Source organism: Cynocephalus volans, chromosome 7 (assembly GCF_027409185.1).
Source record: "Cynocephalus volans isolate mCynVol1 chromosome 7, mCynVol1.pri, whole genome shotgun sequence".
Taxonomy (NCBI): domain Eukaryota; kingdom Metazoa; phylum Chordata; class Mammalia; order Dermoptera; family Cynocephalidae; genus Cynocephalus; species Cynocephalus volans.
In genome coordinates, this window is record NC_084466.1 from 39,077,707 (window position 1) to 39,102,386 (window position 24,680).

Genomic DNA, 24,680 nt, shown 5'->3' on the forward strand with positions numbered 1-24,680 from the left:
AAGGGTAAGGAAAGGCGGAATCAAAGGCAAATTCTCCCCTAGATAACAAAGGATCAGAGATGGGGGCTGCCCTTACGTGCGACGTGAAGGGTAAACCCCAAGCTTGGCAGCAACGGAGGATACCTGGCCCCGAGCGGGAAAAAAAGAGCCGCAAGCCACCTGGAAGGCTTCAATTACTCCACAAAGAAGGCTGGACTAGGCGTCTCCAGCCAGCAGCTCAGACTCCAGCCCCTCAACAAAGGGATCTCAGAGCTGGGGACGGTTAGGACCCGTAACCAAGGCAACCATTTTGGCGGCCGGAGGAGCACCGAAGCAGCAGCGGCGTGCACCTACCTACACCGCCGGAACTCAGCCCGCCGAGATCCGCTGAGGCGCAGGGAGCAACGCATGCTGGGAGCTGGAGTCCAGAAGGGAACCGCTTCCTGGCCACCGGCGGAAATGACTACGGGCTCCGCCCACCCGCCCTCGCTCTCGTCCAATCCTCGCAGCCGTCAGAGAGCCAACCAACGTCACCTTGGCGTTTTCCCGCGAGAGGTGTTTACTAATATCCTGGAGCGGGAAGAGGCGAGCCTCCGGGTGAGATATAGTGCGATTGAGTTCCTACCTTTACGCTTTTCACAGGAAGAACACTGCCGGGGTGGGAAATCTGCGCCGCGAAGCAAGATGCTTAAGTCCAAGACCTTCTTAAAAAAGACCCGGGCGGGCGGCGTGGTGAAGATCGTGCGTGAGCACTACCTGCGGGACGACATCGGCTGCGGCGCGCCCGGGTGCATGGCGTGCGGCGGGTCGCACGAGGGGCCAGTGCTGGAGTCGCAGCCCCAGGACCCGGCAAGCAGCCTCTGCCCGTGGCCGCACTACTTGCTGCCTGACACTAACGTGTTACTGCACCAGGTCCGTCCGCGGGCGGGAGGGCAAACCACGGGCGATGCAGCCCCACCAGCACGGGGAGGTGTGGCAGATAAGGAAATCGAGGCCCAGGGAGGAGGGTCTTTGGCAGTATCATGTACCTAGGGAGAGGCAAACCCATCGGGACCCACACTTCCCGTTCCCCAGGCCGAGCTTCTTTTCCTTGTGCTGTTTTTTGTTTGTCTCCCCCCGGTAGAGTCATAGTTTAGCCACGTTAATTTCCTAACTCCTGGTGTCTCTTCTGCCTTAGATTGTTAAGTGCCTGGAGGCCGGGGACCTGGGCTTCTGTGGCCTCCAGCCTGCGACCCCAGGCAGCTTGTAAGTGCCTACAAACGAAAACTATGTGGGCCAACGTATTTCTCTATTAGTAGCCTTAATTCCATGAAGTTTTGTGATCGGTCTGTTTACGTGTGCTCTACTATAGTAGACCCGAAGGATTGAGAGAAGACTACTGTCACTTTTTCTATACCAGAATATCTCCTTGGCTTAATGTATGTTCAGTGTTTTTAAACCAAGAGGGTCTATGTTTAATAGAAACAATTTACAGGTGAATGTAGGAGAAATTAACTTTTTAAACTTTTTTTTTTCCCCTAAGATTGATGTTCTTGAGGACCCTGCCATCAGGAACGTAATTGTGCTGCAAACAGTTCTCCAAGAAGTGAGAAACCGGAGTGCCCCTGTATATAAACGAATCCGAGATGTAACTAACAATCAAGAGAAGCATTTCTATACGTTCACTAATGAGCACCATAGGTAGGAGGAAAATTATATTACATATCAGAAAAACCATAGGATTAGTTAAATTTGGGAGAGGGTTGCTGGGAGTAATTTGTGACATTTCAGAAGATAGCTTTTATACTTTTGGTTCTTACACAGCTATGCAAAGATAATGTTAAGTGGACCTCACTAAGGTCACATAGGTATTGATGGAGTGAAGCCTAGAACCAAGGTCTGCTGATTCCCAGGCTACAATACGTACTTTTATTTCCAAAATATTTTCATTTTGAATTGGTTTTAGCATAACTTTGTTTGAACTTAATGTATGTTCTTAGAAAATATGGTATTACCTATTTATTATGTTATATAAATAAGGTACGATAGGTATCTTTGATACTTTTATTAGATTAGAACAAGATTTCTCAACCTTGGCACCATCAACATTTTGGACTGGATAATTTTTTGTTGTGGAAAGGCTGTCTTATACATTGTAGGATATTTGGTAGCATCTCTGGCCTCTACCCACTGTACGCCAGTGGCAATCCCCACTCCCCACCAAAGTTGTAATAGTACAAAATGTCTCCAGACATTGCCAGGCATCACCTGGGGGGCAAATTGACCTCAGCTGAGAACCATTGGATTATACTGTAGAATTCTGGTAATGAAATCCCATCAGATTATGCAAATTAAAAAATTAATATCTCAAATATCTTTATTTTTTTATCTCCTACTTCAATATTGTTCTTATGAAGAATACCAGTAAAGCACTTGTAGACTTCTTAGTCCTAGCACCTCCTTAAAATCCAGAAACAGAAACATCACTTAATTTTCAGTGCAGGATGTCCAAGTTTTTGTGGAGCGTGATCATGAGATTCATTAAGGACTAGCAATTTTGTTAGTTCAAATGTAGTGAATAGGTCTTAGCACTACTGGGTTTGACCAGAAGACTCCTAAGACACCTAGGAAAATCTCATCTAAGATTTTATTACTCAAGTCATGTTAAAAACAATTTAAAAATTTATGACCGTGTCTTTCACTGATAAGCTTTAAGCATTAGCTGGTACAGGTAATTTAATGGTGAGGAATAAAATATTCTAAAACCATTAAATAAATCAGTCTAAAATTCTAAAATTGGATCTGTTATTTTTAAGCATTAGAAGTTGTACTGAATTTTTTATTGTACTTAAATCTGTGAAGAACATATTTAAAAAAACATAAGTTTGCTGACATATTTGAGAGTTCAGAGTGGATAGACTTCGAAGGAATATGTAATCATATCTATATCTGGACTTGCAGTCTGGAGATAGCTTTTGGGAATTGCTGTTTATCTAAAGTTCAAATGAAATTTCATTATCATATCTGTAAAGTTTTATCGTAGTTTGTTTCTACAAACTGTTAACTCATTTAACATCTCAGCCTGAAGTATGAATTCTTTTTTATAGTAAAGCACTCTATCAAGCAACTAAACTATAAATTCTGATTTTGAATTTTTTTGTGTGAAATAAAATCGTAGTAGCCTTTTTATTGTCCCGTTAGTAACATGATTTTTTTCTTTTCCAAACAGATTGTTTTCTTAAAAACTTAACCATAAGGATTTTATTTCTTTTCAAGTATAAATCTGAATACATTCAAGACAAAAAGTTATATCATTGATTTTTCAGTTTAGTGATTGTTAAGCATTTATATCTTAAGAGTTTTTACATATCATGTTTCTATTGATTTCCTTTTATTTCACTGTTTTTTCCTTTTCTTTGCACTTAGAGAAACCTACGTAGAACAAAAACAGGGAGAAAATGCTAATGACAGGAATGATAGAGCTATTCGAGTAGCAGCAAAATGGTACAATGAACACTTGAAGAAAATGTCAGCAGAGAATCAGCTACAAGTTATTTTCATAACAAATGACAGGAAAAACAAAGAGAAAGCTGTAGAAGAAGGAATACCAGCTTTCACTTGTAAGTCTAAATGTAGAAGCTGTTAGCACTTGTTTGCAAAACATGTAAAATTATCACTAGGCTTGTGGGCAGATAGTCACTTGACTATTTAATATTTTCATAGCCCTGTATAACTTCATGTGATATTTTTGCATTTTTTAATTGCTCAGAGTTTTTAAGCTAAGTAAGTTATGGTGCCACGGACTGTTAATTTTCCCCTCACTATTTGCAATTGGCTTAGCAATAAAAGCTCATGGATCTAGTGGACCCACTGCCTTGGCTTAGGCACGATCACATCAACAGATTTCTTTTTTTTTTTTTGATTGACAGTCTATTGTCATAAACAAGATTAGCCATGTTCTTCTATGTCTAAAAAAAAATCAAACTTGAATTTATCAAGAACAACATAAACTTACTTTTCAGGTGAAGAATATGTAAAGAGCCTAACTGCTAACCCTGAACTCATAGATCGTCTTGCTTGTTTGTCTGAAGAAGGGGTATGTTTGAGTTTGTTTTATTTTGTTTTTGATAAGTGAAATATTAAAATAGCCACTTTGGGATAGTAAGCTTCTAGTTAGCAAATTAAAAAATCAGAATATCATTGGGTATGCTGGAATTGGAATAGGAGTTGGATTATAAATAACAAGAATGGCTGTAAAAGGCCTGTTGAAATGCCATGCCTAAGGGAATTGACTTTTTGGAATAGATATATCCCCAGCAACCTGAGTAGGGCCTGGCACATAGTGGCACTATTTGGTTCATGAAAAAATGAATGGAATCTATGGATGGTTTGGATGAATGGAATCTCTGGATGGTTTGTGGATAATGAGTTGGTGTTTCACAAATAAAGAAGTGGCAGGCAATGCAAACAGGGAGTATAATGCCCAAAGGAGGAAGGAAGGGAGTCATAAGATGAGATAAGACAGAAGGGGAGGGCCCAGATAATGAGGACCTAGAATTAATTCTGTAGGTTAGTAATTTTTAAAATTACTTTAACATTTACTGGAGTATATCTGTGGGGTATCATGCACTGTTTCAATACATGCATGTACTGCACAATGACTCACTTAGGGTAGACAGCATAGTTTTGTAACTTTTAGTTCTCCACTTCTCCCACTGCACCAGCCTCTGGTAGCCATTATAGGTTAGTAATTCTTCACATGTCTTACACAGATCTCCCCAAGGGGCTGCTATGAAGAAAAGATAGATAGGATTCTGAGCTCTCTACCTTATATGGCAAGGCTAAGAGAAATTAAGGGTGTATAAGAGTGTGGGTGGAGGAGCAAGAGAGAATGATCAGAAATGGTACTTGTAGACCACTCTAATGTCAGTGTGTAAGATGACGTATTATGAGGAGCACTAAGGCAATAATTAAACTCTGAGCCTTCATTTTCTTATATATAGTGTTTAGCAATAACAACTTCATAGCATTGTTATGAGGATTGAGTGAGGTAATATAGCATTAATAAAGATCTTGTCTCAGTGCCTTGCACATAGCTATAGTAAATGTAAATGGTAGCTATTGTTGTTATACAAATAGATTTTATATAACAGGGTATTATACATACATCTGGTCTTTACATTTCTCTCATCCCTCCTTGTCCTTTACCAGCTACTATTCAAAACTAAAAGGAAATGAGAAGATAAAAGCTGGGCTTGATTTTAGGAATACAGATTTAGGATTGCCCTTTCTAATATGTAGCCACTAGTTCCATGTAGCTATTTAAATTTAATTCAGATTAAAAATTCGTTTTTTCGATTGTACTGTCTATTTACTTTTCAAGTGCTCAAGAGAAACTTGTTCATAGTAGCTGCTATGTTGGACATCACAAAAAGAATATTCCCTTTATCACAGAAAGCTGTTTTGGATACCACTGGTCTAGAAGAAATACTTTGCTATGTTCTCTCAAATTTCTAGAGTTGTATATACCATAATGCATATATATATATATGTATATTTTTTGGCATCTGGCTAGTACAGATCAAACCCTGAACCTTGGTGTTCTCAGCTCCATGCTCTAATTGAGCTAACTGGCCAGCCCTTTTTTTTTTTTTTTTTAATTACCTGATATTAGTGATAGTTGTATATTGAACAAACAGAAGACTTACTACTGCATCTTTTGGTTTGCTTATTTCATAGAATGAAATAGAAAGTGGAAAAATAATATTTTCAGAGCACCTGCCCTTAAGTAAGCTACAACAAGGCATAAAATCTGGTACATACCTTCAAGGAACATTCAGAGCCAGTAGGGAAAATTACTTAGAAGCTACAGTATGGATTCATGGAGACACTGAAGAAAATAAAGAGGTAAGTGTGCAAATAAATTCCTTAGACACTAAAATACTTTTTGTTCATTATATTCCTTAATGAGTGTTTTTTTGTATGAGAATTTAGGTGTGCTTTATTTTCCTAGTTGATCAGCTCGAAGGCAGTTACTCTCATATGAGAGGTAATAGATACTAGTAGAATTAATCACTTTTTTAGAAAACTTATTGAAGAAAAGAACTTTCTATCAGCCTTCTTCTAAGAGAATAAAAGTCTAGTTTATTAAGCAATAAAAAAAAAAGCTTCTATTTTATATGCTATTGCCAGCATGGTAAGTACTATTTGTATACTATGCGGAGGGCTTCACACACTGTAAAGGAAATAGCAACCATTTTTGGAGTGCTCACTGTTTACAGGTATTCTTTTAACTCTTGCATAGGGCATTTCATTTAATCTTTAACCCAGCCTACAAAAGTAGGTGCTCTTTTTTCATTTTACCAATTAGGGCACTGGGATTTAGAGAGTTTAAATAAGTTTCTCAGACTTTCTTGGTACGCTTGTAAGTTATGGTGGAGCCATGAACACAACCCATATTTTCTGAACCATGCTTTTTCTACTTGATGTTGAGAAATTAAGGGTATGGAATAAAGGGATACTATAAAGAAAGAAAACATGTAAAGGAGGGGAAATAGAGATTATATAGGACATTCAGAGTGTGTGTAAACTTAGTGACCTTTCTATTATTATATGGTCTTTAAAAATATTTGGACAGAACAGCAGTGCTGTGCAGCCACAGTTTAGAATCACTGTAGTTTAAGCTGTGGTTGCATATGTGTGGCCGTCCACTCCTCCTCATACTATTTTTTACTGGACAGATCAGACTTGCCAGGGCTTGGGGGATGCAGGCCGGGAAGGGATATGTCAGTGTCACTAGATGTTAAAGATTAATAAATTAAACCAACAACAAAACTTAAAAAAAAAAAAGAAATTGGAGCAAAAAGGAAGTCTGTCATGATTGCTTAAAAAACAAAACAAAACTGGGCACATGCCATATGCTGTTTTAAACAGATACTCTTACAAGGACTTAAACATTTAAACCGGGCTATTCATGAAGATATTGTTGCTGTAGAGCTTCTCTCCAAGAGTCAGTGGGTAGCACCATCTTCTGTGGTTTTACATGATGAAGGTCAAAATGAAGATGTGGAGAAAGAAGAGGAGAGAGAGCGAATGGTATGAAACCAAGCAGGTTTTTTTTTTGTCTGTAGCTTTGTATTATTGATGTGTCCACTTTGGAGAAAGTTAAACAAGTTTCATTGCTTTCAAATTTTTTGAGTAAGATTATAGTTCTGTAAATTTAACATGTCATATACAAGTTTTAAAAGCTTCTAGCTTTTAAGCAGTTTTCTTTGAAATTAATGTCTTAATTTGTTCTAATAAGTGTTTAAATGCAAAAAGACTATTAATTCGAGTATAAAACTAGAAATCTGTGGCATTCAAGTATGTGATCTGAATTAGTGAGGTTTAAATAAATACAAATTTAAAATTTTCAGAAATTATGTAATATTAAAATTTCATCAGCATAGTGGATGTACTTCTGGGCCTTTATATTTGGGCATATCTAATTATTCCTTCTCTGTTGCCATATTCGTTATGAAGAGAATGCTTTCAGTTACTTCCTTATGAACTAAGTCTGTAAGTCTGTTCGATATGACCTATTTATTTTTCTATTTTATAATTGTAAGAATAATATGAAGGCTAGCCCGTGGCTCATTCGGGAGAGTGTGGTGCTGATAACACCAAGGCCATGGGTTTGGATCCCATATAGGGATGGCTGGTTAGTTCACTGGGTGAGCATGGTGCTGACAACACCAAGTCAAGGGTTAAGATCCCCTTACCGGTCATCTTTAAAAAAAAAAAAAAGAAGAAGAAGAAGAATATGAATAGTTGGAATACATACAACATTTGTAGTTCTTTTTCCATCAATTGTATTTAGTGCTCCAGAGTCTTACTATAACATCCTTAGAGAGTCCAGGCCTTTGGAGAGTTATGGTCAATAAAAGTTATTTCAAAGTCAGAAGTAGAGGTGGAATACCATAAGATTGTTCTGTTCTTTCTAATAGCAGACGCTTTTTATTTGGGTTTTTATTTTGGATAAGGAAGAACCTTTAAAGATCTCTTTTTTTTAATGATTTAGTAAAGGTCCAGAGGAAACTATTCACCACAACCACACAGCTAATTAGTGCAAACTAGTGCTAAAATTCTAGCCTGCTAACTCCCAGACCTGTGTGTATGTTCTAGGCTGTAAATCCTCATATTAAACATGAAAAGATTTGAGTTTTAACATATTTATTTGGTTATATTTATATTTTCTTTTTATTTTGATTGATTTTGTAGTGCTTTTTTATGGTAGAACAATTTCCATGGTTTGGTTTGGCATGCTCTTGCCTAGAATTATGAAGCATAAGGATTCTGTAATTTTATGTCATAATTTACTTCCTGGATGTATTAGAATCCATGTATATATTTTAATTTTGATGGGAAATTGCCTCATTCATTTTACTTAGTGGAAAAATAACTGAAGATTTTTATTTTTATATTCCAGCTTAAGGCTGCTGTAAATGAAAAAATGTTAAAGCCTACAGGTAGAGTTGTAGGAATAATAAAAAGAAATTGGAGACCCTATTGTGGCATGCTTTCCAAGTCTGATATTAAGGAGGTAAGTAAAGAGCATTTTAGTATAAAAATGAGAAACATTTAATAGAACTTACAGTCCTCCCTTTGCCCTCATGCTCAGATATGTTGTATGTGTAAAATCTTTTTTTCTAAACTTTCTCTAGTCAAGAAGACATCTCTTTACACCTGCTGATAAGAGAATTCCTCGAATTCGGATAGAAACAAGACAGGCTTCTGTATTAGAAGGACGGAGAATTATTGTTGCTATTGATGGTTGGCCCAGAAATTCCAGATATCCAAATGTAAGCTTAAAGTATTTATTTTAATTAAAAATTTGTGAATAATATTGCTGCTTTTAATGAAAATAGTATCTACATTTATATATAGGTTCACACTGGAACTTAGGGATATTTCACAAAGTTACTTGATAAATTGTGTATCCAGTCTTCAAATTAGTTTTATGAAAGTCCATTGTAAACCATATGATTACTTATACTCAAATTTCCAAATAACTTCTATTGATGGTGACTTTGAAAAATGTGTTTGCATCATCCATTAATTTTAATCAACAAATTTTGAAGCTATTATATTTGAAACACATTTTAAACTTGAAACTTAACAGGAAATAGATGCTTTGTAATATAAGAACTGGACCCTCATGAAGTCTTCATCATAAATCTGTTAAGAGGTGTTGTCATTTTCACCTTTGATTTACCAAAGGGTCATTTTTAAGAAGTGGGAACGTTTAGAAATAAGAGGTGATAGATAAATGCCAAAGAATTTAATATGATAATAAAATGTAAATTAGCTGTAAAATAGGCCTTTCTAATAATACTTTTCGGTTTTAGGGACACTTTGTAAAAAATTTAGGGGAGGTTGGAGAGAAAGAGACGGAAACAGAAGTTTTGTTACTTGAGCATGATGTTCCCCATCAGCCTTTTTCACAGGCTGTTCTTAGCTTTCTGCCAAAGATGCCCTGGAGCATTACTGAAAAGGTAAGTTAAAAAGAATTCTTAGTGACTTCATACATTATTATATTCTAGCTAGTTTTGTTTAATTTCTATATGTATTTTAAATATGTAAAAACCGTGGTCTCTCTTCCCTAACATTTAATTAAGTACAGCACTCTTAGGTATTACAGAAATCTTTTGCCTCTTTGCTGAAAGATAAAATTTTCTAAGGGTCAGACACTAGCACATATCAGATTTTTCAAAAACAGGGAAACCACTAGTTATAAATCATAATATGTGGTTGTCATCAAGAAAATAAAGCTAAGTTGTTTTTATATAGATATTAATGATTTCACAAGAGTTATGTTGCAGTCATACTGTTGAAATAATTTCTTTCTTTCTAATGTGTCATCTTCTAGGACATGAAAAACCGGGAAGACCTAAGGCATCTGTGTGTTTGCAGTGTGGACCCACCAGGATGTACTGACATAGATGATGCTCTGCATTGTAGAGAACTCGAAAATGGAAATTTGGAGGTATTCATATTGTAATGATGTTCCTACCTAAATAGAGTTCTGCTTTTGAGTTCGTTTTTTTTTTTTTTTTTTTTAATGTGCAGTAGTTATAGCTGCAGAATTTAACAGGCTTGTGCCAGAAGTTGAAATGGTAGATGTGACTGAGTCCTTTTTCAGTTTAGCTAAATTTCTTCTCATTTACTCCATTGGTATATTTACCCATTTGAGCATATATTGACATCCTTTTATTTTTATTTTTTTTTTTGAGGTTGGTGTTCATATTGCCGATGTTAGCCATTTTATTAGGCCAGGAAATGCCTTGGATCAAGAATCAGCCAGAAGAGGAACAACTGTATATCTTTGTGAAAAGGTAAATGTGTTGTATTTAAAATTTTTTAACTATCATGAGCTCTTTTGGATTCTTGAGCAGTCACAATTTGAAATAGTGCATGAATTAGCTAGTGAGTGCACCGGCCAGTCCTATATAGGATCCGAACCCGCGGCGGGAGCATCGCTGCGCTCCCAGCGCCGCACCCTCCCGAGTGCGCCACGGGCTCGGCCCGAAATAGTGCATGAATTAGCTAAAGGAAATAAATAAAATAAAATGGCCTTAAAGTACAGAAAATATTGCACATTTTTGTTATTGAGTGGCTCAAATGAGTAAAGTATGGTCATAAACTTACAGAGAAAAATTGCTAAAGTAAAGGGGAAGCTTAAGCTTAATCTGTTATGATTCATTGTTAAAGTTCTTCCGTGCTTTTTTCCGTAAGAATTTAGTTTTTCTTTTTTTAGTATTTTTGCACACCATGTACTTTGTGTTAATCATTGGAAAAAGGTCCAGTCGTAGAGCTGGTGGGACTTGTGTCAGTTAAATTGAGTACAAACTTACAAAGACCAGAGATTTCATACTTCCAGAGGACAGCTAGGTGGTGAGTGTATAGGGGCTTAAACTTAAATCCACTGGGGTGAAGTCCAGTTTTCGTTCATTGCTTCCCTTCTGTAAAATTTTGTATCAGTACTTTTCTGGAAACAGACTCTTTTTTTTACATTTTCTCAATCTCCTATTCACAAAGACTAGATCACTCGCTTTTGTTTCTTGTTAAATTAATGTTATTTGAGAACAGAACATCAAATAAAAGTATGGATAAGGCTAAGTAATCTGCAACTCTGTTTTTATCTTTTACAGAGGATTGACATGGTTCCAGAATTGCTTAGCTCTAATTTATGTTCCTTAAGATGTAATGTTGACAGGTACTTATGCATTTTTTTCATCAGAACATCTTATTTACTACTTTATCTGACTCTCATTAACAAATGCTGTCTATTTTTTCCCCACAGGCTGGCATTTTCATGTATTTGGGAAATGAATCACAATGCTGAGATCTTAAAAACGAGGTTTACCAAAAGTGTCATTAATTCAAGGGTTAGTTTCATGATTAATCTTTATTTAAAATCTTTGGTACTTTCAACAGTTTTCTAGATTGTTTTGAAAAAGTTAGGCTTATAAAGTTAAGAAATTTTTCTCCAGTGTTACATCAAAATCTCATTTTTTTTTTAGTTATCTGCTTAATTCTTGATATTGTTTAGAAATTAGTTATGCTGCCCTATTCAGAAACTTACAAAGCCTGTATACTTGAGAAGACCAAATAGATGATTTTATTCTTAACTCAGGAACCCCAATAAGTGAAGATGTTCCTACTTATAAATGGTTAGTGTTTTAAAAGTTAGCATGTATACCATCTTCTTGTTCACATTTCTCATGGAAATGATATTATAAATCATAGCTAGATTCGAGTAGAACTAGCCTGAGATCATGTTCAGACTGAATGGAGCCATATTGTGTTTCTTGTCCTTTTCCTTTTTTGTTCTTCTCCCAAAATTCCCTTATGTTCTCCCTCATTTTGCCTAAACCTTCCTTCCAAGGTTTGCCAAACCCCTTTTCTTCAAATGATCTGTTTTCCAAACTTATCTGATTTTTTTTCCCTTTAGCTTTTTTCTGTTTTGATAATTAGAGGTTGGGAAGAAAGCAGTGTTAGACTGAGAAATATTGATGTGTGAATTACTTAAGCTTTCATAGGTTTGTATTTTTAAATAAGAATGAGTTTATAATTCTCCCAGACTTGGTCATTGTACCAAAATTATATGAAAAAAATTTAGTGAATGTATAATAACATAAAACATTTTTTAGAAAGGGAACTCTTAGCCCTTCATAAATGAGTTGGCTCTTGCAGGAATCTGACCTGACCTGCGTTACCTAACTCTGTTATGCTATTTCTAACTTTCACTTATGAAACTATTTTTTTTTTAATAAGGTAAAAAAGTGGTAGTTTTCCATGAGGAGAAAAATAGGAACAGAAGCAGTTATTTATATATTTGGGTTTTTTGTTATTGGAGTTTACTTTTACTTTTTTACTGTGATTTGTTAACATTTTTAGGTACGTAATTTTGGGCGTTTAGTAGACTTGCTGCAAAACACGAGGTCTAGACTCCTAGTCTTCTTAATTATTTGCCATTGAGTAGGGGAGTGATTATTATCTCAAAAGAACTTCATTTTATAGTTGTTATCAGATAATAGATTTAACCTGCCTTTGTGTTTAATTTTAGCATTATCTGAGTATTTATATGTTAACTGAAATTTGAAAGTAGTTAAAGTTTAAATGATTTATTTACTGTACTGCCATTTTATTTTGTTTTACATAAGTTTGTTTATGTTATATAATGCCTCAGGTAAGAGTTATGAACCAGAAATCATAATTGTGAAGTATAAATATGATAGCAGTGAATTTCTCTTTTGTTGTTGACTCTAGGTTTTCTGAAATCATGGATTTTATGTAGTGGAAATATGAGAACATAGTAAGCCAGTTTTCATCATATATGAGAGTTACATTAATGTATGGTTTCTTTTTTAGGCTTCTCTTACTTATGCTGAAGCTCAGATGAAAATTGATTCAGCAACCATGAATGACGCTTTTACTACTAGTCTCCGCAGACTAAATAAACTAGCCAAAATTCTGAAAAAAGGAAGAATTGAAAAAGGGTACATTTCAGATATTTATTAAGATGTCTTAATTCATCATAGTATTAAGATAATTCTTGGATTCTTCAAAGTGTTTTATCAAGGACAATGATGAACTATTTAATAGAACGAATAGATACTCAAGTAGAGACATCCCATTTCTTCTAGTTACCTTTTAAATATTAGTAACTTGGTTCTAGACTGATGTTTGTTCACGAGTTCTGTCCTTGTAAATTTGTTGTGCTAAAAAATGACGTGAGTTAAAGATCTTGAAGAAATTCCAGAAAGGCAAGACCTCCTTTACATTCCTATGCATTATTTCTAATTTTAATTAGAAATGAGTTTCCAGATTGAACATTGGTTTTCAGAAATTTAAATAAACATAGATGAAGTCCTCTTTGCACTTCAGAGTTGGAAGAGATTTTAGAAATTATTTAGTCCAACTCCTTCATTTTTTAAACAATTAAAGGTTACATAGAAGTGGTCTTCCCGTAGGTCTGATAGCTAGTGTCAGATTCAAATCTTTTAGCTGTTATATCACAGCATTTCCCTAACTATAAAAGGCATAGGGTAAGTAGTATTAACTCAAACTTGTTGAAGGAAAGCAGTTAAAAGAAATATGATTCTCAAAAGCCATAATTAGCTATCAGAGGAGACCAAGTACATGAGCCTTTTAGATCTTGGTCTCTGGATTCCCATGCTCATCCAGAGTAGGGTCACAAGCAGTTACTAAAAGTGTTTTTGTTAATGAATGAAAACTAAATCTGTACTGTACCTATTTAAGTTAATTAAAATTAAATAAAATTGACAGTTTAGTTTCTTAGTCTTGCCACATTTCAAGTGCTCAGTGGCCACATGTGGCTAATGACTATCATATTAGTGCAGATATAGAATGTTTCCATCACTGTAGAAAGTTCCATTGGACAGTGTTGTTCTAGGTCGTTAGGCTAAGCCATCCCAGTCTCTACCAACACCTCAGTTTTTCTGGAAATTTTTCATATGATCCTAAATATGAAATTTGAAACTGTGTAAAGATAATTCAAATACACTGAAACCCAGTGAAAGTTATCACATGAGGGCAAAGCTTTTGCTCAAGCTTGTCACTTAGATGTAAGAGGAATATAATTGTATTTTTTCATATATGATAGAAAACACCACATTATTCAACACTTTTTTTTTTTATTGAAGGTTTACAGTATGCCAGGCATCAGAAGAAAATTTGTGTAAAGGTGATTTTTAGAAATTTTTCTTAAGAAGCCAGGTAAATAGAATACAAATTGAAGCCATATTTATTTTGGCTTTTTTTTTTTCTTTACAGTTTTAAAGTAAGAATATGTACTTTAATATAGCTTCTCAAAAATGGGAAAGATATTTTTTCACTTCAGAAACAGTCTGTAGTTTTAATTGTGTAAGTAGATAGTCATATATTAACAAAATGTACCATTCAGTTTTCTCAGTTTTAGGGAGAATTGAGAAAACAGTCAGTAAAGAAATGACATCTTTTGCCTCTTTATTGTATTAATACCCATGGGTTATCAAAATGTGATTAGTATACCTTGCATTTTAGGTCAACATATAGTAATAAACACATATGAGATCTGACATAGAACCTTTCTTAAGTTCTGCATGGCAAGAAAGGAATATTTGTTGTGATTCCCTTTCTAGTATTGCTACTATAACTCCTTTAATAAAGGTGAGGGGTTGAGAGAAAAAAGGACTTGGTACCTCACATTAACTTGTCCCATCTCTTCTTACCTTTTTCATATTTTTATTTCCTTCTCTATGGTTGTTCAAGGTTGCTCAGCCTAATTAAAGTTCTTAGTTTTAGGTTGATTTATAGCTGACCCGATGAAAGTAGTGTCAAGGTATAAAGAAACATTAGACTTCCTTGCCTCATGGGAATTTACTTTCCAGAGGAGAACTTGCCAACTCATTAAATGAACCATACATGTAAAGGCTTTAGCATAGTGTGTTATATGACACAGAGCACCCTAATATGTTAACAGCTATCAGTACTTGTAACTTGTTAGTGGTAGCAGTTTGTCAGTCTTCGCTCTGTTGGTTTAATCTTTGTAGAAGATTCTTTTGAACTATGGATCTTCTGATATTACTAACCTACCTATGGCAGCTTTCCTTTTGCTCCTGACCATTGTCCACATCCATACATTGGCTTTTTTTTTTTTTTTTTTTTTTTGTAGTAAATAAAATACTGCCACCTTCTTTATTTGTAAAAGTGATTATAAACCTATGTAGCTCATTAAAAACTAATAGTTTGAGTACAGGAGATATTCAAACTCTGAGAAATACAGGGACTCAGATTTTGTGTTGCTGTGGTGCTTTCTTATTAAATGCATTTTAGATCTCTAAAATACTAATTTATTCATGAAAACAGAACATAAAACTTAGCAGGTAGTCATAAAGCCTTCAGAACAACAACTACTACACACTTGATATAGTCATTTTCTATTTTAAAAATAATTATTTCCAGAATTTTGTCTCTGTTATTGGCTCACTTGGCTAATTTCTCTCTTTAATTTTTATTTAGGGCTTTGACTCTTTCTTCTCCTGAAGTTCGATTCCACATGGACAGTGAAACTCATGATCCTATAGATCTGCAGACCAAGGAACTTAGGTATGCAGTTTTTTTGATCGACAGGAGATAAGATTTGATATTAAATGTAATGTTTAGTATATATTAATAACCAAGTCATTTATATCCAGAATACCTATTTCTATTAAAGTTATGATTTTTATAGATTTTCTTGGCTTATGAAACATGTAGAAAAGCATATTTGGTCTTACTTTTTAGTTTTTCTTGTATAAAACTGGGGTATAATAGAAAATTCTTCAATTTGAATTTGTTTGTTTTAATGTATGGTATATCAGAACTTGACTAGTAAAAGAAGATCGCTCTGATTCATTTCTTTCTTTCCTCCTTTTTTTTCCTGTGGCTGGCCTGTACAGGAATCTGAACCCTTGACCTTGATCTTATAACACCACATGTTAACCAACTGAGCTAACTGGCCAGCCCTACCCTGATTAATTTCTTAAGTATTTAGTATAGAATATACTGTGGTGGGATAGAATAGTGATCAAGACCATGGGCTTTGAGCCATACACTCTAGGTTTGGATCCCATTTCTTGCACTGTTACCTACACAACTTTCAACAAGTTATTTGACACCTCTCTCTGCCTCAATTTATTTGTTTGTAAATTGTCTGTGATTGATAATGGTATCTACCTCATAAGGTGTTATGAAGAGTACACAGATATTAGCTATTTTTATTGTTTTATTGATTTAGTTAAGATTTAGGAAACCAGGGTATTTTTGGTTAAATCAGAGTTTAGGCTTCTTTCTATGCCTCTTGTATAAGGTAATTCTGAAATTAAACATGCACATACACTTTTCTAGATGTCCAAGGGTTAAAAATGGTTCTGTACTCAGATTTTTTATTTAGGACTAGTTTATGCTTTAGAACTTTAGAGCTAATATTAAAAAATTCTTTAAGGGAGGGAACTTCTGGGATAAATATGTCTAATGTTAAAACTAACAGTAAGCCCAATACTAGGAACTTTTGTGAGGAAAAGGTTGACTCTAGCTTTGCAAAAATACAACATCGCCCATTTCAAGAAGAGGATAAACCACATTTCTAAGAGATTGCCCCCATATGATTGGAGGTCTTTCTAATATTTTAAAATTTAATATACTTTAGAAATCTTTTTAAGAAGTTACAAGATGTTATTATTAAAAATGGAAATGTGAATGAAAGATTAGTAATGCATGTGCAATGTCTTGGGAGACAAAAGCACAATACAAATATAAGGCAGACCATTTCCCAAACTAACCTTAAAACGTATATAGAATAATTATATATAGAATGAAAGCATTATCAGATTGGTTAAAGTCAGATTGTGTGGATTTGATTGATACTGCTAATAACTCTACCTTTGAGCAAGAAAACAATGTTGCACATCCTGTTTTCTTACCTGCAAAACAGGGTATATATGTGTGTGGGGGAAGTGGGTGTATGTGTGTGTATAAACTTAGAGCTTAATGTCTGGCTCATATAAGTACCCAAATTAGCCTCGCCTCCCTGGGCCTGCCGCTGCGGCAGCCCAGACGCGTCGGCAGGCTGCTCCCGGCTCCTCCCACGCCTCTCTGTGATCCTCCTGGGACCGTGGCCAGCCGTTGGGACACCTTCCTCGCCGCCGCTGCCTCTCCCTCCTGGGGGCCTTGGGGCCTCGCGGGTGGTCGACCTCGCTGTCCTTCCAGCGCCCTGGCCCTCTGCTCGCCCACCGCGGCCTCGGCCCCTCCAGGAAGGTGGTGAGGCAGCGGGTGGCCACGGGCGAGTACACAGCGACGATGTGCTAAAGTTTGTAAATATGATATCTCCATTTTACTGATTTATTGGTGAAGTTTTAACTTTTTAAGCCGAAGTTTATATGACCTATATGGCTTTTAATTCTTCTTAGTAAACTTTATTTTTATGGATTTATAGTTAAATAGAAATTTCGCTAGACTTCAGATTAGAAAATGCTAATCTTTTGGATTTTATATATTATTACTTTTCATTTAATTTTTTTTAAGTTTATTAATTTTTTTTACCTTCTGTAATATTATTACGGAGCAGTTGTGGGGAGGGGTAGAGGGAAAGGGAAAGGAAATAAGGTGGGAGAAGGGGGAAGGGGGAGGGGCGGGGTTGAGGCCTGTGGCAACCCCCTCATTCTTGCAGGGGAGACCAGGGGGCTTCCAGGGGTGTCTCGTCATTGCTGCGCTGGGTTCAGATGTCAGGGTGTGTGTGGCTGAAGCCCTTACCCCCCCGACTACCCCAGCTCAGGAGCCCAGGGTACTTCTTGAAGCAGCTTGGTGGTCCTCGCTGGGCTGGTTGTGGGTGTCCGGGGTGTGTGGCCGAGGCCTTCGGCCCCCCACTGCCCCAGCTCGGGAGAGCCTGTGGATTTTATGTATTAATAGGCCACTCTCGCCACTTGTATTTAACATAGTACTAGAGGTACTAGCCAGAGTAGTCAGGCAAGAGAAAGAAATAAAGGGCATCCAGATTGGAAAAGATGAAGTCAAACTGTCCCTATTTGCAGATGACATGATCCTATATGTAGAAAAACCTAAAGACTATCAAAAAACTGTTATAGCTGATTGATAATTCAGTAAGGTTACAGGATACAAAATCAATGTCCCCAAATCAGTTTAGTTTATTTTCTTCAATAATGAACTAACAGAAAGAAATCAAGAAAGTAAGATCATTTACATTAGTCACCAAAATAATAAAATATCTAGGAATCAATAAAAGGAGACAGTTTCTAAAGTCTCCTATAGCATATAAGCTTTACTCATGTAGTAGATGCATAATAAGAGATTAACACAGTTGCTGAGAAGTGCAAGAGCCATAAGTTATTAAAATTACACATGTACACATACATACACATGAGTGTTTACATAGGAAATGCTTCTATTATCTTGTGGGTAGAAAAGATAACTTGTGAATAAATATGATATATTGAAGTCTCAGATTCTTTTACCTTGTTCAACGCTTTTTCCATTGGCAGAGAAACAAATTCCATGGTGGAAGAATTTATGTTACTTGCCAATATCTCCGTTGCAAAGAAAATTCATGAAGAATTTTCTGAACATGCTCTGCTTCGAAAACATCCTGCTCCACCTCCATCAAATTATGAAATTCTTGTTAAGGCAGCTAAGTCCAAGGTAGGGTCCTGTAGTTTGAGAAATCATCTGTATTTGTGTTGTGATCTATCCATTGTACTGAATAATTTATATTTAAATCTCCTTAAAGGTTTCATTGTTTCTTGATTTGAGAATTTGCCAGTACTTTTGATGAAAACAAACAAACAAAAAAGAACATCTAACTTGGGTTTGGTCATCTCTTCCTACATTGAAGTCATCTGCCTAAAAAACTCCTTTAATGTCTTTAAAGAGAACCTTATGCTAAAGGTGGATATTGTTGACTAAGTTTTTGCAATGTCCTAGGCATATAAACGCTCTTCATCTCTGTGCTTTTATACTTTTTTAATGCCTGTGTTGCTTTATGACTTCTATAAACTGCCTAATTTCAGAAATTTACAAATTTGTTTTATTTCTCTTTACTTCAACTCAAGTAAGCCCTTTTTATGTCATCTCTCTAAGAGAGAAGTCTGTTTATTGCATACATGGAAAAGAGGAAAAATATAGAAAGGGCACCATTTTCTTAGTCCCCATACCCCCTGCCTCTCATTAGTAGACTTCATTTAGGCATTTTTACCTCTGGGATGACTGTGACTTACATTGCTTTTCCTTGGATCACCTGGTCAGGCCCCATCTTACCTGTCTAGAAGAGAGCTGGAAGGAGTAGTACTGGATCCTGGGGCGTTATTCTAACACAGTAGTGTTGGTTTCTACTTTTGGCTCAGACCTTTGTGGTGTGCCCGCTCCTACCATAACCATCAGAACTGCACAGCTTCTCACTCCTCTGCTCCAAAACTTATTCTGTAAATTGGGGGATTTTTTTCTCATTGTTTTATTTCTGCCTTTGACCTGGGGAGAGGAAGGATGGTGTAAATATTTCTGACTCATCTCCTTAAGGTAGAACAAAGACACTAAATTTAATGAATCAGATGGGTGTTCTGACTGAGCCCTAGTGACCAGTACAGTTTTGTTTTTGGCTTTCACTTCTACTTTGAGTGGAAGGAAAATATGTACAGAGAAAATCCAGACATGCTGAAAATTATCCATATCTGCTTTGATTTTCTCCAATCTCACAAAGATTAGGCAGGCACAGACTGGACTTTGAGAAACAGCACTGCTGATACCACCATCCCTTTCCCTCTTGAAACTCCTTCAAACTCTTGATACTTAGTACCTTTAAATGTATTCAGAAAATTTTAAACTTTGGTGTGGTACAAAACAATCATTTCTTTTTATAAACTTATTTTTAGTTCTCCTAGGTTAAGGATAAAACATATAAACGGGTTGTCTTGTCAAAAACACTATATTTGTTCAATCTTATTAGTTACATTTTGAAGACATGATGGTACTGATGTAGAAATGTTTAATATGGTGCTCTTTCCTTCCTTTTTATGCATAGAATTTGGAAATTAAGACTGATACAGCAAAGTCTTTGGCTGAGTCTTTGGACCGAGCTGAATCTTCTACTTTCCCCTATCTAAACACTCTGTTAAGGATATTAGCCACTCGCTGTATGATGCAAGCTGTGTACTTCTGTTCTGGAATGGATAATGATTTTCATCACTATGGCTTAGCATCCCCAATATATACACATTTTACTTCACCCATCAGAAGGTATTTTTTCCTTATGAAATTAAAGGGGATAGAAAATAGTTAATTTTGAATTTAGAAGAGACATTTTAATACTAATGTACCATGGTTCTTATTTCTCCTTCGTACATCTAGATACGCAGACATCATTGTTCATCGGCTGTTGGCTGTGGCTATTGGGGCTGACTGTACTTATCCAGACTTGACAGACAAACACAAGCTTGCAGATATATGTAAAAATCTCAACTTCAGGCACAAAATGGCTCAATATGCCCAACGAGCATCAGTGGCTTTTCATACCCAGGTATTTGCCTTCTATTGATAATGCTAAGAGAAATGAAGTTTTGTTCATTTTTATTTAATTTCAAAATATGTTTTTGTTAATTTTAAAATATTTTAAGATTATTTTTAATGAAGCTGTTTGTTATTTTACAGTTATTTTTCAAAAGCAAAGGAATAGTAAGTGAGGAAGCCTATATTCTATTTGTAAGAAAGAATGCTATTGTGGTGTTAATTCCCAAGTATGGTTTAGAAGGTACAGTCTTCTTTGAAGAAAAGGACAGACCAAAGCCACGGCTTATTTATGATGATGAGGTACAGTATTTGTAATGTTTGTTTTCTTTTGGGGGGATGAGGGGGCACTTTTTCTTTGACAGTTTGCAAATGGTACCTATAAGCATGAAATTATTTTTTGTACCCTGCAGAATTTATCCTGAATCTCTAAATACAGGCCAGAAAATCTCCATTTAATTATGCCAGCTAAACTTTGGTTTTACTCACAATGTCTCACCTCTGTATATCTTCCCATATGCACATGTCCTTGATTTCTTTTATACCATGTAAAGTTTTGCCCTAGGTGGACAGATAAAGTAAAATAATAAATGACTGCTTATAGCTCAGGGAAGGAAATTTTTTTTTAGCTTACTTCCAGTGTCTCTTATCTGACATACTCCCTACTCCCCTAACCTTGGTAGAACTACAGCTCTGAGAGAATATTTAAATAATAGACTCTGCCTGAAGTACCTTTGTGGCTCCTCTGTTAGACCAACAATTTGCTAATTAGTGGGGTAAGAATCCCAAGATTAATGAGTAAGTATTGGGACTACTTTAATGAAAGAAGGGAGTATGCACATAAATAGGTCATATTTATGTGCAACTACCAGGTTAGTTGTTTTTGTTCAGTTGAACACATAAATGCTTCTTAATATTGAAATTACTTTTAAATTTAAACTTTTAAATTACTATGAAAGATAAACTGTAAAGAATTAGAACAAAGCCTCGGATGTAAGAAAGTGATTAAGAATGATAAAATGTGTTTTGTTTAGGTACCTTCACTTAAAATAGAAGATACAGTGTTCCATGTATTTGATAAAGTTAAAGTGAAAATTATGTTAGATTCATCTAATCTTCAGCATCAGAAAATCCGAATGTCCCTCATAGAACCACAGGTAAGACCAAACTTATAATTTCCATGTTGTGATTGCACAACAGTTCATATTTTGTTAAAGAGAGGGATATAGTTATGTTATTTGTTTAATGAATCCTGTTTAAGTATTGTGAAGGCAAAATATTTGCCTAGCAAATCCTGTTTTCTCACTGATTCCCTAGGCCATAGGATATCAGATATCTGAGATTCTTGAGGTCCTTGGTGCCAAAATCAAAGGTCTTTCAGTTCTGTAGCATCCTTTTTCTCTAGTACTTTTAAAATCTGTACTTTGGAAGATGAAGTGTAGGTGTTTCACTCAAGATAATGGTTTTTAACCTTTTTTAACCTTTGTCCTGCCCAAGCACCTAAGGCCTCTGATGCTCTCTATCAATCACAGTGGGTAAATTGGATATGGGGACAGCTGTGTTATAGTTAAAAACACACTTCCCAATGTCATGCTTCTCAGCTATTGAGACTACCATGTCTTCCTTTTACATTCAGAACTGCTGTTAATTACCTTGATTGTAAAACCGTTATTAACCCCTTTTTCCACCTCTCATCCCTTTAAACTTGAAAGTGGCAATGAGGAAGGGGAAGATGAGGATGTGAATTTTTATATTATGCTTTTAATCACCTTATTTCTCCCCATTTGCATTACTTTAGATACCAGGAATAAGCATTCCTACTGATATCTCAAACACGGACCTTGATGAACCAGAGAGAAAGAAGAAGAAGCTTAAAAAATAACTACATTCAACTCAAATACTTCAGAGTGATTTTCTTAAAAAAAAAAAAAAAAAAAAAGCTGGAGCAAACTCTTGTAAGCTGAAGTTTGGATAGTTTGTTACTAAGTACATTTTAATAATTTTAGAAATTTGCATTTTTATTGAACTATTGACTGTGTCTGTCTCATCTTCTTCATTTCTGGATTGAACAGAACTATTTACGCAGAAAAATTCAATTGAATGTCCATCACTTCAAGTGACAGGATAGCAACTTCAGGGATCTGCAAAGATCATTTAAGTGGAGAACTCATCTGCTTATTGAGGAGATTAATTTTGCATAAGTGCTTTGATTATTTAATATTGGTAGGAAATAAACATTATTTTCTTACAGAGGAAGACAGAACATTTTTAGAAGCAAGGAACAACATCTTTTTTCTAAATCTTGAAAGCTGTCAGTGCTTGGTACATCATCTCCTTTGCTATCTTTAATTTACCTAATGTATGTTAAATGTTTCCTTGCTGGGTTAAAAAGCCTCCTGTTCTTTATTAATGGTCCTTGAATAGCTATGAATGTTTGAGAATTAGTAGGAAGGTAAGAAGTTGGATATTTTGACCTGACTGGAAAAATGGTTGATTTTTTTTTTTTTTTTTAAATTACCAGGTAATAAGTGTGATTACTCTTGACCTTCAGCTCCAGTGTCTTCCCAAAATAGGGCATTAGAAGTTAAACAGTAGAGATGACACTTTAAATGTCTACATCTGTTATTTATAAAAAACAGATATTTAATGGCTACTGAATGGCAGTTGTATCAGGTTATATATGATGGTACAAAGACATATTAAAGGGAACAGATTAAAATTAATATTACAATTTGGTGTGCCAGATTGACTACTTCTCTTACTAACCACAAAGACTAGTAATGATTAAATTGATATTTTCAAGAATATTTTGGAATACGGTTCAACATTTGACTTTGCTTATTCAATTTCTTTTTGTTTTTAAAAAATTTTAACATTTAATTATACATATTTTGGGGGTACAGTGTGTTGTTTCAATATGTGCTGTACATAGGGTAGATAGCACAGCTTTGTACCTATTAATCTACCACTTCACCCCCACCCCTAACCCCACTTGCTAATTCAGTTTCTAAAGAGTGTACCAGGTTCATCACCAGACAGGTAAACTGTCTATGCCTTCTAGAAGCTTACAGTACAATGAGAAAAGACTAGCAAATAAATCAGCAGGTATACTAAATGGGTAGAATTACAATATTTGCCCTCAATTAGGCACTTAATTGTTGAATGATATTTCTAGTTTCCTGTTACTGAGGAAACTGCATACATGAGGCAATAGTTGTTTCACTTGAAGGAAGATAACTTTGAATAATCTTTGGTTTAAAAATAAAATGGATCAGTGACTGCACACTTGAGCATTAGTCAGAAACCTTTTCTGTAAAGGGCCAGAGCATTTTGGACTTTGTTGGTGATAGTCTATTTCGTTGCAGCTATTGTACTCAACTCTGTTGCTTACAGATTGTAAGCAGTCATACAGTATGCAAACAAATGAACATGGTTGTGTTCCAACAAAACCTTATTTATGGACATGGAAATTTAATATAATTTTCATGTGCCACAAAATATCACTCATTTGACTTTTCCCTGTCAACCATTTAAAAATTCTTTGCCTACAGGTCAGAGTTTACCTGCAGTAGAGGGAAAGGAGGACTTCTTGATAAAGTCAGGTTATGACTGACCTTATGTCTTATTTTCCCAAGTTTGTTTTCTTGTGCCTCAGTTATGAGAAAGGCCTAATTCAGATATTAGTCCCAATTGAGTAGTTCAAGATGATTGAAACTTTGTTTTTTCCCCTTTAGGCCTCTTCGGTAATCTAGAATGTGTCATTTCTAGGGCCACTAACTTATGTTAAGCAGTTTACATGGAACATTTCACTTAAAACTCAAAAAGCCCTGTGAGGCAGGACTATTATCCCCATTTAACAGATGAAAAAAGTGAGGTTTATGGCCCATATCATGTAGTAAGTAACAGGAGGATTTAAATCTGGGTTATAATCACTAATTTGTTCTTTATTTCTTGACTTGTGCTATTAAAAAATCATAGCCAGGGAGGTGCCTACTCTTAGGACAGAACTCCTCTTATGTACAGCAGTTAGTTTTAGGTACATTTGTATTGAGTCCAAAGCCTCTGTGATTAAAAACTCAACTTCCTAATGCAGTATATTGAGCCATGGGCCTCGTGGCTTTCATGGT

The 24,680-nt window shown here is 35.6% G+C and overlaps 2 protein-coding genes across 9 annotated transcripts in view; one reads left to right on the plus strand and one right to left on the minus strand.

Annotated features, from left to right (window-relative positions):
- PIBF1 (progesterone immunomodulatory binding factor 1) overlaps positions 1-411 on the minus strand; it is a 242,338-nt gene extending 241,927 nt beyond the window's left edge. For 5 of the 7 annotated variants that reach the window (XM_063102846.1, XM_063102850.1, XM_063102852.1 and 2 more), the window contains exon 1: positions 334-411. The gene's annotated coding sequence lies outside the window, so the exon portion shown is untranslated. Of the gene's footprint in view, positions 1-76; positions 192-333 lie in introns of those variants that run through there. The other 2 variants (XM_063102848.1, XM_063102847.1) reach the window with 2 other exon arrangements.
- Positions 412-563: 152 nt separating this feature from the next.
- On the plus strand, positions 564-23,367 carry DIS3 (DIS3 homolog, exosome endoribonuclease and 3'-5' exoribonuclease). Of its 2 annotated transcripts, none has more exons than XM_063102322.1 (21): positions 564-891; positions 1,502-1,659; positions 3,385-3,578; positions 3,981-4,054; positions 5,698-5,865; positions 6,892-7,053; positions 8,426-8,539; positions 8,661-8,798; positions 9,345-9,491; positions 9,866-9,982; positions 10,230-10,331; positions 11,148-11,212; positions 11,300-11,384; positions 12,871-12,998; positions 15,523-15,609; positions 18,540-18,696; positions 20,072-20,286; positions 20,398-20,566; positions 20,698-20,856; positions 21,588-21,710; positions 22,352-23,367. In XM_063102322.1, exons 1-21 carry the CDS (start codon positions 664-666, stop codon positions 22,433-22,435), a joined length of 2,874 nt encoding a protein of 957 aa, XP_062958392.1. In that variant the 5' UTR covers positions 564-663; the 3' UTR covers positions 22,436-23,367. The 2 variants fall into 2 exon arrangements, with proteins under 2 accessions (XP_062958392.1, XP_062958393.1); XM_063102323.1 differs by lacking the exon at positions 564-891 and adding an exon at positions 1,177-1,224.
- Positions 23,368-24,680: the final 1,313 nt, after the last annotated feature.